This window comes from Paralichthys olivaceus, chromosome 21, assembly GCF_024713975.1.
Source record: "Paralichthys olivaceus isolate ysfri-2021 chromosome 21, ASM2471397v2, whole genome shotgun sequence".
NCBI classification, from domain to species: Eukaryota; Metazoa; Chordata; class Actinopteri; order Pleuronectiformes; family Paralichthyidae; genus Paralichthys; species Paralichthys olivaceus.
Window position 1 is genome coordinate 11,164,111 of NC_091113.1, and position 17,900 is coordinate 11,182,010.

The following is a 17,900-nucleotide window of genomic DNA, read 5'->3' on the forward strand; positions in this document are numbered from 1 at the left end:
CGTGTAAATCATTTTTATGCAATGAACATGTAACCACAAACAATTCAGGATGCAAGTCCCCCCATTAGCATTCATATTCTCATAATGCATTTTGAAAGATGCATTGCTTGAACTTAACACCCACACAAACATAAAAATGCGCACACACACACACTCATGCACATAATAAAAAACCAAAGGCAGTATTTCTTTCATTTGAGCTCCCCTGCCACAGTCCCCCCCCTCCTCCAAGTTATTGCATGTGGCAATTCGCCATGACAGATCGCCAGTCGTGCCTAATAGTTCTTTAATGACTTCATTAAATTGTGTTGTGCGGCTTATGATTGTGCTGCCAATTTGTCAGTGTGGGTAATGTCTGGGCACTAGGGATGCCCCACTTTTATTTGTGAATTAATTGGACATCGATTGTTTTGCGGCCCCTCCGCCCCTCCCCTCACGACAGACAGGACGCAGATTCCCAATCAGTGCCACAAGCAGAGCAGGCCCAGATATGTTCAGCAGCACTACTACCATTTTATGCAACTGGCCTCAAAAATTTATGGTTGTTTACGAGGGTGTTTTGTCACTAACTAAGTCATAATTAGCTCATTACAGTAAATGGAAGTGGAAGGCTTTGTACTGCTTGTTTTCACTGAAATGATTTATGTCCTTACATAGTGTCAAATATTGGTTATCACACTTTACTGCTGTGTTTTCCATTGTAAGTCCACATGCGTTTTCGTGACTATGGTTAAGCTAACCTACCACAGTAGCAATAAAATGCTGGAAAATAATGCATTACCATGCTCTATATGCTCAGCAGGGTCTTATCCATGTCTTGTTTTGGCGAACAGTGCTTAGCAGTAACATAGTGCAGCATCAGACTTCCAGCCCCCACCTTCCTCCTTCCTCTCATGTTCTCCCAGGCAGGGAGGCCTGTCTGTGGGCTGATGAATGAGCAGCAGCTCCAACTAGTGCATCCCTGCCTGGCCCCGGGCCAGGCCCCCCTGTCACAGACACTGATCTCCCATCAGCCTGAGCTCTCTGGCCCTTAATGGTAAAGGTTAGGATTAAGACGAGGAAAATCTGATCTGAGGTCAGCTGCTAGGGCGAAATTCAGGTACCCTGAGGGGAGGTAGAGATGAGAGAAATGATAGAGGATTTTAGGGAGGGCTGGGGTGGGGATTTTAAGCTAAGGCAATACAATTTTAAAATGGAGACATAGCGTGCTTCGGCGAGAATGGAACAAAATGAGAGTACAGCGAGAAAGGCGAGCGCTTGTTGTATAACCAAGAGAGAGGGGGAGAAATGTGTGACAGAGAGAGAGAGAAAGCTGGAAGGTTTTTTTGAGCTGAGCAGCCGAGCCCTTTAAAACCATTAGAGGCAGGATATTTGTCATATTATGTTATTAGATTAGCCGGGAACCCCTAATGAAAGCTGTGGCAATTTGTCAGCCTTATGGATAGCTCCATCCCCCACCACTATTTATCAAGTAGCACCCCATCTCACCAGACCCCCACCCCCCACCCTCAACACACACATACACAACCAAGTCATTGCTAAACTGCACCCCAGTGTGGATAGGCCGGGAGAAATGGATGGAGCCTGTAATGGGATTCCAATGCTAAACACCCCGCCTGGTGTTTTTTTGTCATTTTGGGTGAACAGACTATTCTCAGCCAGATTGCCCAGAGGCAAACACCGCTGGATTATTTCAAGTTTTTTCCACCTCCCTTCCATTACCATAGCTGTCTGACAACATTTATCTTATTGCAGTAGATAAGACACATGAAGCTGCAGTTGCTGCTGCGTTTTGACAAAGACGGAACATCCTTCCCCACTGATGACTTTGATCATGATCTCAGTTTTCCTTGAGGTGGTGTCAGGTGGTGCTAATGTCTGACACATAGTAACCAGTTTGTGGTTGCTACGCCCTTTAAAGCAATCTCATTAGCATTGCTGTTTTATTGCTTGTGATAACCACTCTTTATAAATGTAGATAATTAAAGCTTAGGTGTTTTATTTGACCGAACCTCTTTCTCTCCCTGTAGCCGTGAGGAACGACCGGAATAAAAAGAAAAAGGATGAGAAGAAGCAGGAGTGTACGGAGAGCTACGTGCTGAGTCCCGACACGGAGCAGATGATCGACAGGGTTCGCAAGGCACACAAGGAAACTTTCCCCTCTCTCTGCCAGCTGGGCAAATACACTACGGTTAGTGTTGTGACATGCACACAGTTACAGTAACCTGAAAATCTGTGGTCAGTTGTAAATATCTAAAACCCCTTCTTACAGAGTAACAGCTCAGAACGACGTGTGTCTTTGGACGTAGACCTATGGGACAAGTTCAGCGAACTCTCCACTAAGTGCATCATAAAGACAGTGGAGTTTGCGAAGCAGCTGCCCGGCTTCACGACGCTCACCATCGCTGACCAGATCACCCTGCTCAAAGCCGCCTGTCTGGACATCCTGGTAAGAACAGCCCAGCTCACAAAATGTCACCGAACACTGCCCAGATTTGAAAAAGGAAATAGCGGAGTGGTTAAAAAAGTGTCTGAACAATCTGTTCTGTCTCTGCTGCCCACAGATACTGCGGATCTGTACACGCTACACACCAGAGCAAGACACCATGACTTTCTCAGATGGACTCACGTTAAACCGAACCCAGATGCACAACGCCGGCTTTGGTCCCCTCACCGACCTGGTTTTCGCCTTCGCCAACCAGCTCCTTCCTCTGGAGATGGACGATGCAGAGACAGGGCTGCTCAGCGCCATCTGTTTGCTGTGTGGAGGTACAAAGCCCCTTAAAAACCTACACCCAACATGCTGCATGTGAATACTCTTAACACCTTGTTGGAGGACAGGATGTCACCTCTGTATGAAAATGAAATGAAGTGACCATGCTGTGCTGTACTCTTTCAGTGAGCACCACCTAGTGGTTCTTTCTGATCATGACAATAGGTAGGAAACTGACACACATTTTCTGTACTTGGTGTTCGTCCACAGATCGTCAGGACTTGGAAGAGGCAGAGAAGGTGGACGTCCTGCAGGAGCCCCTGCTGGAGGCGCTCAAAATTTATGTAAGGAAGAGGAGGCCCCACAAACCGCACATGTTCCCCAAGATGCTGATGAAGATCACTGATCTGAGAAGCATCAGTGCTAAAGGTCTGTGCTCCACACTTGTCTTTTGTGGTTTATCTGTAAACTATTGGTTTATTTCGGCTTAAACATCATTGATAATTCTGAACATGTTGACATTTTAGAAATGCATCTTTCTCTCTATCATGTTTAAATGGTGTACAATGGAAAGAATGAATTGATATTTAAAACGTGTTTGGTCTGAACTTTGGTTGCTTATATTTTCTTGTCCCTTCTACAGGCGCTGAGCGCGTCATCACCCTGAAGATGGAGATCCCCGGCTCCATGCCCCCTCTCATCCAGGAGATGCTGGAGAACTCAGAAGGTCTGGAAAGCGGGGCCACAGGCAGCCGGCCGAGCGGTGCCCCCCCAGGAAGCTGCAGCCCCAGTCTGTCCCCCAGCTCTGCCCAAAGCAGTCCAGCCACACAATCGCCATAGTAACGGCCCACCTTTTAAACGTTTTCCTCACAATGCTCTGTCTCCTCCGTCGGTGTTCTCAAGAGGAGGAGTGAAGGGAGGGGGGCCTGGACTCTGACTGCTGAACACAGGAGACTGGCAGAGCCAACCTCCTCCTCTCCTACGTCACAAAACCCCTTCACCTCCTGACCTGCTTTCCCTCACTCTGGAGCACTGTCTTGACTCGAGGGGAGGTAAGGCCGGGCCAGGGCAGGCCGGGGCGTCAGGATGCCTCCTGAGAGACCACACCGTAAACACTGCTGATGACTCCTCCGTCTCCCTCCACTCTCCTCTCCATCGCTGCTCCTCCCCTCTCCACCTCTCTCCAAAAGACTGATGAAATGGAATCTGGATGCAGTGGAGACCAGTGTTGAATGGAACTGAGACTGGGTGGGACATCATGGGACAAATATATGGACAAGGACAGTGCATACAGACTGATTTGACGAACACCAGACACTTTTTGTTGTTGTTGTACTCTGAGGCAGACTGCGAGCTCGGGACTTGTCATAAGACCCCCCCTCCTCCTCAAAGACTTTGGGTCTTTTTTTTTTCTCTTTTTCCAACTTAAAAAAAAAACAGATTTCATACAAAAGATATATAAATATATATAGAAAAGTTAAGGAACTATTGTGTTTGACATGTCCAGAAGAGAATGAATGGCAGGTTGAAATGAGGACATGTTTCCTGAGATTAGAAACTGTTGTACTGCTTCACTGTTTGAATCTTTTCATACCCATCATGAGTATTGAGAGAGATGTTTCCGTTTTATCACATTTGTACATCAATTCAAATTAACAAAAAGCAAAAGATGATGAAATGTCTCTCCAATCTACACACACAGTACAAACACACACACACACACAAACATACACAAACGTGCACAGAAAACAAGTCTCAATGAATATCACCTACTATTCCAGGTTGGATTTGTTTTCCTTTTTCTTTTTTTTTTTCTTTTTCTGTCTTTTTTGCTTCCAAGAGAATGGATAAAAATGATTGTATGAACTCGGTTGTATGATATGGTCACAGGTCCTTTCAAGAAATCAAATTAATGAAGATTCATTATTAAGGTGTATTTTAAGTAGCCTTTGAGTTTGTGTATATAAGCTGTATTCATTTCTTTAAAACTATGAAGAGTTTTAGGCTTCACCTGATTTTTTTTTTTTTTTAAAGAATACCTTTTATGTGTTTTTTTTGTTTATAGGTTTGTGATTCAAGAAAATGACATTTTGAGCACATTTTACTGAAGGAAGTTCTTTCGTGTTTTGTGTCCTACTAAATACTGGACAGACCCTTAACCAATCACTGGCTGTTCAGAATGTGGCTTTTACAAACAATTTCAACCTTTGCCCCCTTCCCCTTCACTTTTAAATCATGTTTTTACGTACAGTAGATAACAGAGTAGCACTCCACCCGGGGCAAAGCTTTTTTTTGTTTTTTTTGGCCATGTAGCAGAAAGAGATGGTGTTTCATGAAAATGGTGGCCACATGTAGCCGGCCAGATTCACGTGAGCTACAGCAGCCCAGCTTCAAACGAGAGTTAAAATGTGAAGAATGGTGTACATACACACTGTATTAAACACAAGTGATTCTCCGTAGTCTCTGAATGGATCGATAATCTGTAGTGGCTGGGGAAAGACTAGATAGTAGTGGTCCCTCTACGCTGTCAGTGGTCAGGCAAGTGAAGGTCCCAAATGTGATGTTTGTCAACCAAGTCCTCACAAATCTCCCTGTGGTAGTAACCAATATGTGACTTTTTTGCCGGATCCAGAGCAACCTCGCACCCTGTGACTCACTTTTTACGCCAAAACGCCTTCACCGTCAACACACGTCATCGAGACCATCATTACTGTACACACGCCAATGTCTCAGGAAGGAATCATTTTTTGTGCTTGGCCTGTTCTTTGTATTTGTTCTGTGCTGCACCCCGTAACCCTTCAATCACAGACACGCACACACATACAAACACAGACACACACACACACACACACACACACACACACACTCTCACACTTCTGCTACTGAGCCCCTGGTTTTTACTTCAATCACTCACTTTCGTTAGGCCTGGCAGACCAGGACTTGCACAGAGAGATTCTGACCACGCAACGTTACGACATAGGATGCCAGTGTGGAGTCTCTCTGAGTCGCTCATGTGTTACTTTAATTTGTACGGTCAAAGCTGCTTTCATCATTTAGGACTTAACATGTCCAGAACGGCGCACAACGTTTTCCCTCCACAGCTAATCTGGAATAGCAACAGACACACCGTCAGTTTGAGAAGTATGGAATATGTTGCAATTTTGTCAAGATTATCATGCGACTTTGAAAAAAAAACAACAAAAAAAAAGATAAAAAAAATAAATAAAATGAACATTTAATAATTATGAAATGTGTTTGTGTTGTCCATGTGTCCTCTGTCCTCTTGTCCTTCTCTGCACCAGGGGTGTCATCCAGGGTGCGTTTGTTGCACCATATTCATATTCAGGAGATGTTTGGAGACATTCACGTTTAACTTTCCTGACTCTTCCTGGAAGCCTTGGAACCACTTTCATCATGCGAACCTTTAGCATTGAATAGACTCATGACAAACACTGGAAGATCCACAGATGATGGATGAATTAGAAATAAAGCTGGAATCAAAGTTCAATGTTGTGAATTTTAAATATGAAATAAAACATTCTTTCTCCTAAAAGTTGAGCTCCTACACCATAAAACACCTACGCACAACTGAATAGTCTCAGAGCTTTGGAAACTACTGGTTTGGTTCAACCAAGTTTATGGCCAGCTAATACAAGCAATGTCATGGACCTCAGAGATTCAGTTTTCAATTTTTTTTTATCTCATGTTTTACAAATTGCCATTATCCTGAAATTGCGCTGTTCAGCAATTAAAAACTGGAATGGCATTCAGCACCAAGGGTGAAGAATCCTGCTCATGCCCGTCTGGTTATTGTAGAAATATAAAACAAAAGATAATTAAAGAAAGTGAAAGAAAATCCACCACCTAATTCCTATCTATAGCAAAATGTGATGGTTTCTTTCTTCACAGTTTTTGGGTGATATTGCCAACAAACAGTTAGTTGTGGGTGAAAACACAACCTCCATGTATAGAAGGTTTTTAACTGGGGTAGGTTGAGGTATTTAAAAAATATATTTGATAAATCATACAGATATATCATATAGAATTATTATAATTGGTAGTAGTAGTAGTATTAAAAGTGGTTGTAGTAGTAGTATCACTATCATTATTTGGACGATGATAAAGCTGATGATGATGATGATGATTGTTATTATTATCATTAGTAGTGAAGTATCACTATGATCATTATTATGATGATGCTGATTATTATTATTGTTATTATTATTATTATTATAAGTAGTAGTAGTAGTATAACCTTAATATTATTATTATTATTATTATTATTATTATTATTATTGGTAGTAGTAGTAGTAGTACTAGTAGTAGTAGCATCACTATTATTATTATTAGTAGTAGTAGTATTATAATTGTTAGTAGTAGTACTAGTAGTAGTAGCATCACTATCATTTATTATTATTATTATTGGTAGTAGTAGTAGTAGTAGTAGTAGTAGTAACATGATCTGTGACTTATGGCACAGATCATTGAACTCATTTTCAAGAAGAAGCCCAGTGATTGGTCTGCCCTATGACCCGCCTTCCTCAGAGATGATGACGTTTAAACCAATCACAACCCTTCGCGCGGAATTTCAAACCGTTTCAAATGACCGTCCCTCCACCGAAGCGATATCTTTCCGCCATATTCCAAAACAAAATAGTCCCTTCTATACAAATACGCGTAATGTTTCATCCAAACTCACAGATAAATATTAAAACACACAGGAGGACACAACAACACGAATACTGAATTTCAAAACACGTGTTTTTCTGAGTATTTGTGGAGTTTTTACTGCGGGTGTGTAGATCAGCGGAGTGATACCACAGTGCAGCTCAGGAAGAGGCGACGAGACTCGGCCGGTTAACGAAGCTCATGTTAGTCGTTCGTCCATGTTGCTTTTAACGTACGGTAGAATATCCACGGTGCTTTTAGTCTGACATGATATTAGAGTGAAAACCCTCTTCGACACATCCCGCTCGATGTTTATGGATGGTCCGAAGTCAACGTGTCTTTGAACGGAACTACAGGTAAGACTGCAGTGTGTGTTTATTCATACAGGATTTATCACTTTATGTCTCAGTGGGTTTTATCTCATTGTTGTTGCTAATGCTAATGAACGAGTTTTTACTCATTGACAATCTGTATGTGATGAGCTAATGTTTTATATCGTGACCACGGGGGAGACACGTGTGTTTAAACCCACAAGCTAATATGAGAAGCTAAATAACGTCGAATCACACGCACTAAACATGCAGCTAGCTAGTCAACGTTAAATACCGTCGCACACGTTTCCCTCAGTTTGTAGCGTGTTTTTGTTGTAACGATGAAATCCCATGTTTGCTGTAAGCCCACCTCTGTGCTGCAGCTCTTTAGCTAGCTGTTTTGACACGTGTGTGCTGTGTACCCATAGGTAACGTAACGAAAATGCCTTTACACGGGAAAATAGTGGTGATCAAGAGGAGTGGAGGCGACGGCACCGAGTTTCCTCTCACTGCCACATGCTTGTTTGGAAGGTGAGCTCAATTAAATGTGTTTGGTCGAGATCGTCTTGTTTTCAGCCTTTCTGTCACTGGTTTGGATTTCACATCCAGATGTTCCTCTTAAGTGTAACAGATAATTCAAGCACACGATGATGCAGTCAACATTTTACTGCGTGTGGTTTGATGAAGGGACCAAGTGTTGTAAAAGTCCTCTGTGGTTTGGAGGCGGGCCATCAGCTAGTCACGTCAGACTCCTACACACATGTCCCCTCCTGTTCAAACAGGAAGATCTGCAGACTCCTCCAGTTCACTACTTTACGTTACATGTACACATGTTGGAACATTATATTCACTTTACATAATAACAAAATGACTTGTGTATTAGGTAAGATGACCCTCATACATGAATTGTTGGACCTCACATGTTCAACAGCCACAGCAAGTAGCAGTTTTACAGTTCAGTGCCAACACACCTTTAGTGATTGTGTTGCTTGTTTCTTTTCTCCAAATAACTGATGGTTGTCAGTTGCAGGTATCATGGTGATGTTTAGATTACATGTTGCTAAATGTGTCTCTTGCATCTTACAGGAAACCTGACTGTGACATTCGTATTCAGCTTCCTCAAGTCTCCAAGGAGCACTGCAGAATTGACCTTAATGAAAATAAAGAGGTAACATTACTCAGTACTGAGCATGACAATATGAACATATGTGTTATAGCCTAAATTGTGATAGAATAGTTACAAGTCATTTAATTGTTTAATTTGTAGATATGTAAGATAATCTTAGATTGACAACTGAAAATAACTCTGATAAACAGTATTCTCCCTTTAGCTACTTTGCAGACAGTGTTTTGGAGTGACCTTCATTTTTCTGTCTTCCAGGTTGTTTTGACAAATTTGAGCTCAGTGAATCCGACCCGAATCAACGGGGAGGCTCTGCAGCAGTCTGAGCGTTTGAAGCATGGAGATGTAATAACAGTTATTGACCGTTCTTTCAGGTGAGTCTTGCAAATGGTTCATTTGCTGTCCTGTTTGAGGGACAGCAAACCCCAGAGACATATTTCCCATTGCTTTCACTGTTGAGACGTAACTCTTTAAATGACTTGTGTATTATAGTATTTGCCATTAACTAATATATGACCCTCACATCAACACAACCTCACAACAACAGCTGCAGATACTGTTTTTATTGTCACTAAAGGAGTCATGCGACAACTGTCACAGCAATTACCAGTTTTACAGTTATGTCTGAAGGTTCAACACACACATGTATGTTTTGTTGACTTGTTTCTTTTCTCCACTTACCTTCATGGTCATGGGTATTTAATCTAAGAATACAAATGTTTTTTTTTCTTAAAGAACATATTCTGGACAGAGTGGACTCTCTGCTCAGGCTTTAATTATTTTAATGACCAGTGTAAGTGGATCTTAGTTACATTTTATTGCACTTTGTTGTTTCAGGTTTGAGTATCCTCCAGCCCCAACACCAAAGAAGAGATCCACCACAGGAGGCAAAACTGAAACCCTCAAAGTAAATTACTTTTTTACTTTAACTAACAGATTATGACTTCAACTTTCAGCGGTCAGAGCGCCTCACATTGTGCCTTTTCTGTGCATAGATTGTATAAATGTGTTAAGCACAGTGTCTTTTGCCTAGGTTCTTCAAGATCAGCAAGTGGTGGACACTGTCACTGTTGAAACAGGAGAAAAGAAGATCTCTGAAGTGTTCACAGGTGAGATTGTCCGATGTTGGTTAATCTGATTTAGCACAATGAAAGTGCAACATTAGAACATAGCATGTATTGATTAGTTTACTGAAACTGAAAATTGTTGCATAATTAATGCATTTAAAGGTGAATAGCATTTAATGTTTTTTATGTACAGTGTGTCCCAAGGGCAGGGATTTGATGCCTGTTTTTTCTTTAGCCTAGGACCTCAGATTTTTGTTCCAGTTATATTTGGACTGTTAAGTGTACTGGCCATTGATGCAAAATGTTTTGGTTTATCTGTTTGTAAGATGGAACAAATCATGACAACATCCAACGAACCCTGGACAACACAGTGGAGGTGGAGTCCAAGGAGGATGCCACCCTGCAGCAAAACAAGACCAACTCCCCATTCAGTGATCTGTATCAAATGATCAAAAAGTCTCTGGATGTCAAGACCCCACGCAAGTCTTCTGTCAGTTTGCTTCAAACTCCTGCCTCAAAGTTTTGCACCCCAAAACCTGCATCTGTCAGGAAAAGTGGTGTAAAACCTGTCATTTTCAAAGAAGACAAAGACACCTCTAAGATTGAGAATGAGGCTGAAGTCATTCCTGAAGCTGAAGAAATCAAGGGGCAAGATGAGAATTGTGATACTGGGACTCCAAAGTCTGTCAAGAAGCAGAGGAAGTCCTTCCAGAAATCTTGTGAGAATCCCGGACCTGCAGCTGAAGGAGTTGATCATGCGATCAAGTCCGAAACAACTTCACCTCAGAGGAGAAACCGTGTAACCCCCCAGAGGTTTAGTGCGGCAGAGATTGTTGAGCAAGTTTGTGCTGAATCTCCAAAGTCACCATTGAGAAGAAGCAGCAGAGAGACCACACCAGTTAAATCTGCAGTGACTGCTGTCAACACTGAACAAGTTCAAAGGAAATCACCAAGAAACTCTGGGAAAGCTGAACAAGGTATTGAACACTCCCGTCAAATTTCCATTAAAGTGTTTTGACTCATTTGCAATAATTATTCATTCATGTGTGTTAAGTATTCAGTGGCTGACAACATGACCAGTAACCTTTTTTTTTTTTTTTTAGTAAATGAGGTGACCAAAAAGCGCAAAAGTGGAAAACTTGCAGCTGACTTGCCCACATCACAAATGAAGAGGAAGCGTGTTTCCTTTGGAGGTTACCTGAGCCCAGAGTTGTTTGATAAACGACTTCCTCCTGACTCTCCATTATGCAAGGGAGCCTCTCCACGGAGAAGCTTGTGTCTGCATAAGCCCAAACAGTCACTCCTGACACGAGCATCAGCCATTGGACTCTTGAAGGTAAGATTTTAACAGAGATTGTGACTCAAGTATCAAAATGTGACCATAAAATGTGCTATGACTCACATTATCTTATTTAAAATGTATCTTCTTTCAACTAAAAAGCCATCAAGCACCAAGAATGCTTCACCTAAGGGCTCTACAACTGGGAAGAAGTCACCAAACTCAAAGTCCTCTTCTCCCAAGGCAGCATCTCCTGGAAGGAAATCACCAAACTCAAGGACTTCTTCTCCCAAGGCAGCAACTCCTGCAAAGAAATCGCCCAAGACCCCATCTTCTGTAAGAGGAAGTTCTCCCTCAACTCCCACAGTGCAAGGGCGCTTCTCTGTGTCCCGCATCAGCACACCATCCCCAGTTGCAGAAGATTCTGTCACTGACCAGGTGCCTTTAGTCATGGTTACCCCCAAAATACCTCTGAAGAGGAAGAGCATGAAGAGCTGCTCAAGAAAGACCCCAACTATTGCCAAGAGCGCTGTAAAAGTGATCCGCAGGAGTGGCATCTCACGTGCCTCTATGAAAGGTACATTATACCCTGAAGTCTGTAATATCGTTTACATTAGAAGTCTTTTCTTTTGTCTTCCCATTATCAACAAAAGCAACATCTACTGTGTCAAATAGACTGACGAGTGAAGAGCAAAGTTATAAAGGAATCAAACTGCATTTATCATTCACGTATTCTTACATGACTTAAAGTATGTCACCAGTGCTGTTTATAACTATTGAAATGATAAACAAATATAAGCAGAATTTTCTTTCTCCTTTCAGTGAAAAATTCCTGGGCAGACATTGTGAAATTTGGTCAAAGTAAGCCTCAAGTGGTTGCTCCAGCTACAAAGATGGTCCCCAAAAAGAGCACAAAGAAGACTGTGTCCAAACCACAGGTAAACTGAGATACCATAGCAACAACATGGCACACAACATCATTGCTTCTTTCCAAGTCTTGCAACAACTAACTTGTTGGATATATTAGTAGTTCACAAAACACTGGCTCATTGTAGTTGATCATATTTTAACGTCAGTTTACCATGAAACACATTTTGTGAGGTGGTAATAAGAATCTCATACTGTTGCAACCCTAGTAACAAACACCAAACTCTTTGGAGATTTCTATTTTAGGATTTGATGCTGAATATTAGCGATAAACCCTGTTTTTAATGCCCGCTAATTTTTAACAACTGTTTATAGTCTCAGTTGTTTATAATCAGTTGGACACGTCTTGTGGTAGAGTGGACATGCTCACCACAGGAAGGGAGTGGGAATAAAAGGGGCACCTTTCTTCCTGTTACAAAGTGAATTAACAAAGTTATTCTCGTGGAAATTGTTGCTCTTAGTAAAAAAATTAATGAATAAAATCTCTAATAACTGTATTTATCAATTTCTTAGACACCCGCAAGAAAACTCAAGGGCCACGTCGGCACTGGACACGCAGATTCACCCGCTACCATTGTTGTGGGCAGAGCTCACAAACAAAGCATCTTACAACAAACTGGTGCGGCGCCAAGAGTGGTCACCAATATTGTACTCTTGAAAAAGAACATGAAAATGGATGAAGACTTGACTGGTATTAAGCATTTTCTGGTCCAATGAATTTGATTTGATAGACTTTGTCCTTTGTTTTGGCTTATGTTGTGCATTGTGGTTTCAGGAATTTCTGAAATGTATAAAACCCCAGTAAATGAAAGGAAGAGATCAGCCATCAATAAAAGTGTCCCCGAAACACCAGGGGGAGTGGTCGAACCATCAGTTCTGAACACACCGGAGGGGCCAGGTAAAGTGTGATAATACTGTTTCTCTTGAAACAATCTTTCCATTTCACAAAGAGGAACTGTTGTATACAAATATATTAATGATGAATTTAATGTCTGGAAAACAACTAAACCGTAGAGCTGAATTATGTTAAGTATGGGACAAGAAGACACGGTTTTAGCTTGTATTATATCTTCATTTTTATGTTTTTTGTATCTTCACATGGGCTAAATACTGCGTGAAATTAGCAATTAATCTTTATAATTACAAACACTAACAGGGTGTCGAATTAGACTAAATACATTTATAAACTAATGAAATGTGTTTTTTTACAGGGGAAATGGTTGTTTCTCCCCTGAATGTGGCATCTACAGTGAAAGACAGAAGTTACAACAGTGAAGCAGTTCAACGCCTCCTGAATGAAGATAAAGACTCCAGCTTTGTCAGTGTGATCCCTGCGTTAGAGACTTCCTCTGATGTGAAGACAAGCCCTGTAAAAACTCCCAAACAGAAACCAGAACAACCCGAGTGTCTGACTGGGGTGAAGAGGATCATGAGGACCCCCAAACAAAAACCTGAACCTGTTGAGGACCTGAGGGGGAAGATTTTGAAAACTCCAAAGCAGAAACCTGAACAACAAGAGTGCCTCACTGGAGTGAAGAGAATCATGAAGACTCCCAAACACAAGATGGAACAGCAAGAGTGCTTCACCGGAGTTAAAAACATTTTCCAGACCCCAAAACAGGAAGCTGAACCTGTTGAAGACCTTAAAGGAAATCTTGAATCTCTTGATGCTGGTGATGTCAGCTCTCCAGTGCTGTGTCTAGAAAAAGGTCAGTTGGTTAAGTTTTAATAAGAATAATGTTTGAGTCACAAATGACAGTGGTTATAAAACTGCAATACACTGATGAGATCATTATTTAAAGTTTGTATGTTTTTTTTCTTTTTCTCAGAACTAGACTCTGTCAATGAGGAGCTACAAGAAGACAAACCATCAGAGGTGATCGATGATGTTCCCCAGCTTGACTCAGCCAAAGGTAAGTTTAATGAAATCTTGTAACCTGGAAACGGCTGGGAATTAATCAATTTTAATAATAATCTCAATTTTATTTTCATCATTAGCAATACACCCAAGTTCTAATATATATTAATATATCTTTGCTCGTAAAGAATTTAAAACTACAACTTCAATTCAGAAGTCGACTGATCACATTCTTTATCATTTTTGCCATATCATCATCAATACCAACAATATTGATTTTGACAGATGTGTTTTCAGAAGCTGAGACTTGGAATGTCTGCATTGCTGTTGATCTTATGGAATTAAGTCTTGATTGGTTATCCACACCGAATATCACGTTTGAACCCCAAAATATCCAGAACTATAAAGTTGTTTCTCCCCGAATATGATCCTTGCTGTGTAAACCTGATGCATGTATATCGGCTAGAAACTCAACTTGATTTTGTGTTTGTCTTATTTTAGAAGCTGTTTCAGATGAAGTTGTCAGTGACACAAAAGAGGAGAAAAGTGAAAACTATAATGACTCATCAGAGGTCATGGAACCCATCTCTCAGGCAGCTGAAGATGAGGGTTTACCTGAGGAGCAACCCGAAGTGGACGCAGTTGTTGAGAATCTGTCTGAGGAGCAACCCCAAGTGGACGCAGTTGTTGAGAATCTGTCCAAGGAGCAACCCGAAGTGGAGGCAGTTGTTGAGAATCTGTCCGAGGAGCAACCCCAAGTGGACGCAGTTGTTGAGAATCTGTCCAAGGAGCAACCCCAAGTGGACGCAGTTGTTGAGAATCTGTCTGAGGAGCAACCCCAAGTGGACGCAGTTGTTGAGAATCTGTCCAAGGAGCAACCCCAAGTGGACGCAGTTGTTGAGAATCTGTCTGAGGAGCAACCCCAAGTGGACGCAGTTGTTGAGAATCTGTCCGAGGAGCAACCCGAAGTGGAGGCAGTTGTTGAGAATCTGTCCGAGGAGCAACCCGAAGTGGACACAGTTGTTGAGAATCTGTCTGAGGAGCAACCTGAAGTGGATGCAGTTGTTGAGAATCTGTCCAAGGAGCAACCCGAAGTGGAGGCAGTTGTTGAGAATCTGTCCAAGGAGCAACCCGAAGTGGACGCAGTTGTTGAGAATCTGTCCGAGGAGCAACCCGAGGTGATCGAGACTTCACCTGACCAAGTCACAGAAATGGAGACAGCTGCTGTGGATCCTGTTCAAAAAAAGAAACCTGTTCGAGGGCGAAGAGCAAAAACTGTGGAACCTGAGACAGCAGAAGATAAACAAGAGGCAGCAGAACATTGTGAGGAGCCTGTTGCCCCAGCTCCAGTCAGAGGAAGAAGAGGGAAGAAGACTGAAACCACAGCTCCATCTACTGTTCGACAGAAGACAAGAAACACAAAAACCACTGATGCTGATCTCACAGTGGAAGAAAGTGCCCCTCAACCTCCGAAAGATGTCCCCAAGACTAGAAGAGGAAGAAATGCCACAAAGGCTTCTGATGATCAAGCTACAAGTGCAAATGAGGTCTGCGCTGACCAGCTAGAAGGGGTGTCTAATGGAAATGATGAAAATAAAACATTTGTCGAGGAGACTGTTCCCCTGGCACCTGTAATTGAGAGTTTACCTGAGGTGGACACAGAAACAGACGCAGCTATCAGTCAGAAGAAATCTGTTCGAGGCCGTAGAGCAAAAATTGTGGAATCTAAAACAACTGAAGACAAACTTGAGGCAAAGGAGGATACTGTGGTTTCTGCTCCAGTCAGAGGAAGAAGAGGGAAGAAAACTGAAGCCACTGCAACACCTGCTGTCCGACAGACGACAAGAACCAGAAATGCCAAGTCTCAAGGAAACGCCTCTGATGATAAACTTGAAGTTGCCCCAGAGAAATCACTGGAAATGCAACCAGTGGCTGAGATTCCCTCTGAAGCTGTGAGTGACCAGACTTCTCTGATCAACACCAGCCAAGAAGAAAATGATACTGCTCCCCCTGCAGAGGAAGCTGTAGTAAAGCCTGTTCGAGGGAGAAAAACAAAACAAACACCTGTTGCGCTGCCTCACCCAGAGCCAGAGAAAACTGAAGTGAGTGAAGGGCCTCTCATGACAGAACCTCAACAGCTCATTCCCACTGTTGTGAAACCCAGAAGAGGCAGAAAGATCAAATCTGACACCACTGAACAAACTGGGACTTCAGAAGATACGGCGATTACGGTAGAGCCCAAGCAGGAGTCTCAGCCTCCAGTCAGGGCTAAGAGGGGAAGAAACGCCAAACAGGGGGAAGAAAAGCAAGAGAATGATGTCCAGACTATTTCAGCTGCAACCTCTGATGTCCAAGAGCCAGTTAAAAAATCAAGAAGAACCAGGAAAACTGAGGAAGAACATGTAAAACCAATGGAAGAAGAAGAAATCCAAGCTGATGAAGCGGTCGTCCCAGAGGAGGCTGAAGCTTTGCCTGTTGCTGAACCACTGGAGAAAAATGAGCCGGTTCCTGTGACCGCAAAACCCAAGAGAGGAGGACGAAAAGCCAAACTAGCTGCTGAAAGTGAAACACCTGTTGAGTCCACTGAGGTTGAAGAAGTGCCTGTTGTCAAACCCAAACGAGGCAGGAGAGGAAAAGAAGCTACTGAAGAGGCTGAAGTACCAGAGGCAAAATCTGACCAGGAGCTGGAGGAGAAAACTGCTGAGCCAGACGCTCCAGTCGTCAAACCTACAAGGGCAAGAGCTGTGAAAAATCAAGTCTCACAAGTCATTCCAGCCAAAAGAGCACGTCGAGGTGCTGCACCTCTCACTGAGGACACAAACACAGAATCCACCACCCTGGATTTGTCTGTTCCAGCTGCAGAGCCAGCTAAGAGGGGGAGGCGGGCTGCAGCAAAGCCCACAACAGATGAATTGACGGTTATCAGTGACCAGGTGACTACCTCAGAAGACTTAAGCAGTGCTGTTACAGAAGATGTCAAAGTGTCCAAAAGATCAGTGAAGTGGAAAGCAGACTTGGAAGTCACCCAGATTCCAAAAGCAACACCCGTAAAAGCTGTCCGAGGAAGGAAGACAAAACTTGATGCTGAGAGCAAAAACATGTCGAACGATGCCGACAAAACTGAAGAGAAGGATCTCTCAGAGGAAGTTATTGAAGCTCAGCCAGTCAAGAGAGCCAGACGAGGAGCAAAGGTCGCTGAAGAAACGGTGGATCCCAAGAAAGATGCTGAAGCTGAGACACAACCAAAAACCCGCAGAGGAAGATCAGCAAAGAAATAAAGGCATTTGTATATATTTCTAGTCAAAAAGACCGATTTTTGTCTTTATATATGTTTTGTATTTGATGTTTTAGATCGTTTGGCATTTTTAGAAACTAGTTTTATCTACAGGAAATTGAGCACTAGATTATTTTTTTCCTCTTAAAGTCTGCAGGGAATCTTGTCTTAATCATTTATACAAGTTGTATGCTATTCATTGCCGATCTTGCAACTATTTTAACAGTGGGAAAAATGTCATTAAATTTTTTTGTATGATTCAAAAGCTCGTGTGGATTTGTCTTTTTTAACATTCTTTTATCTGAACATTTAAAACCTGGTCCTCATTTTTAAAAAGATTCACAAAGGTATCAAAAAGATGTCAACACCTAAATATGAAGCACATTGTAGATTCTCTTTCAGTTTGCATTCATTTTCATGTTTTGTCAGTTTCCAAAGGTGAAAACTATTAATACAGGTGTGATTTGTTTTATATGCAGAAAAGGAAAAATAATTTTATTCCAGCCATTTGTTTATAGTTTCTATGGGATCAGGTATGAAAGTCATTTGTTGAATGGATTAAAAGACTGATTTTAATGAACAATGAGCCATAAACAAAGAATAGTTGGCTGCTGCCTATTATAATGTGGAACAAACAGTCGGTTTTATATTAATGTCTATATTTTATAAGCGCATCATTT

General features: G+C 42.1%; 2 protein-coding genes across 12 annotated transcripts in view; both read left to right on the plus strand.

Annotated features, from left to right (window-relative positions):
- The window catches only part of raraa (retinoic acid receptor, alpha a), a 140,103-nt gene extending 134,140 nt beyond the window's left edge, over positions 1-5,963 (plus strand). For all 10 annotated transcript variants that reach the window (XM_069517096.1, XM_069517100.1, XM_069517098.1 and 7 more), the window contains 5 exons: positions 2,031-2,191; positions 2,273-2,449; positions 2,565-2,769; positions 2,984-3,142; positions 3,357-5,963. In XM_069517096.1, the coding sequence (XP_069373197.1) occupies positions 2,031-2,191; positions 2,273-2,449; positions 2,565-2,769; positions 2,984-3,142; positions 3,357-3,553 (899 nt within the window). In that variant the 3' untranslated portion in view covers positions 3,554-5,963. The remainder of the gene's footprint in view (positions 1-2,030; positions 2,192-2,272; positions 2,450-2,564; positions 2,770-2,983; positions 3,143-3,356) is intronic.
- A 1,585-nt stretch (positions 5,964-7,548) lies between these two features.
- mki67 (marker of proliferation Ki-67) lies at positions 7,549-17,485 on the plus strand. Of its 2 annotated transcripts, XM_069517091.1 has the most exons (15): positions 7,549-7,737; positions 8,121-8,223; positions 8,779-8,860; positions 9,074-9,189; positions 9,653-9,722; positions 9,849-9,924; positions 10,209-10,859; positions 10,986-11,218; positions 11,324-11,738; positions 11,984-12,099; positions 12,602-12,779; positions 12,864-12,986; positions 13,300-13,797; positions 13,918-14,001; positions 14,448-17,485. In XM_069517091.1, the coding sequence occupies exons 2-15, from the start codon at positions 8,135-8,137 to the stop codon at positions 17,222-17,224; spliced, it is 5,508 nt and encodes a 1,835-aa protein (XP_069373192.1). In that variant the 5' UTR covers positions 7,549-7,737; positions 8,121-8,134; the 3' UTR covers positions 17,225-17,485. The 2 variants fall into 2 exon arrangements, with proteins under 2 accessions (XP_069373192.1, XP_069373193.1); XM_069517092.1 differs by lacking the exons at positions 8,121-8,223; positions 8,779-8,860; positions 9,074-9,189 and having other exon boundaries at positions 7,566-7,737.
- Positions 17,486-17,900: the final 415 nt, after the last annotated feature.

Excerpts from the sequence above, each read along its gene's own strand:
- mki67 (XM_069517091.1), top strand. The coding sequence starts at position 8,135 with ATGCCTTTACACGGGAAAATAGTGGTGATCAAGAGGAGTGGAGGCGAC. Across the intron at positions 9,190-9,652 it reads GTTATTGACCGTTCTTTCAG|GTTTGAGTATCCTCCAGCCC; the intron begins GTGAGTCTTGCA and ends TTGTTGTTTCAG. Across the intron at positions 9,723-9,848 it reads GCAAAACTGAAACCCTCAAA|GTTCTTCAAGATCAGCAAGT; the intron begins GTAAATTACTTT and ends TCTTTTGCCTAG.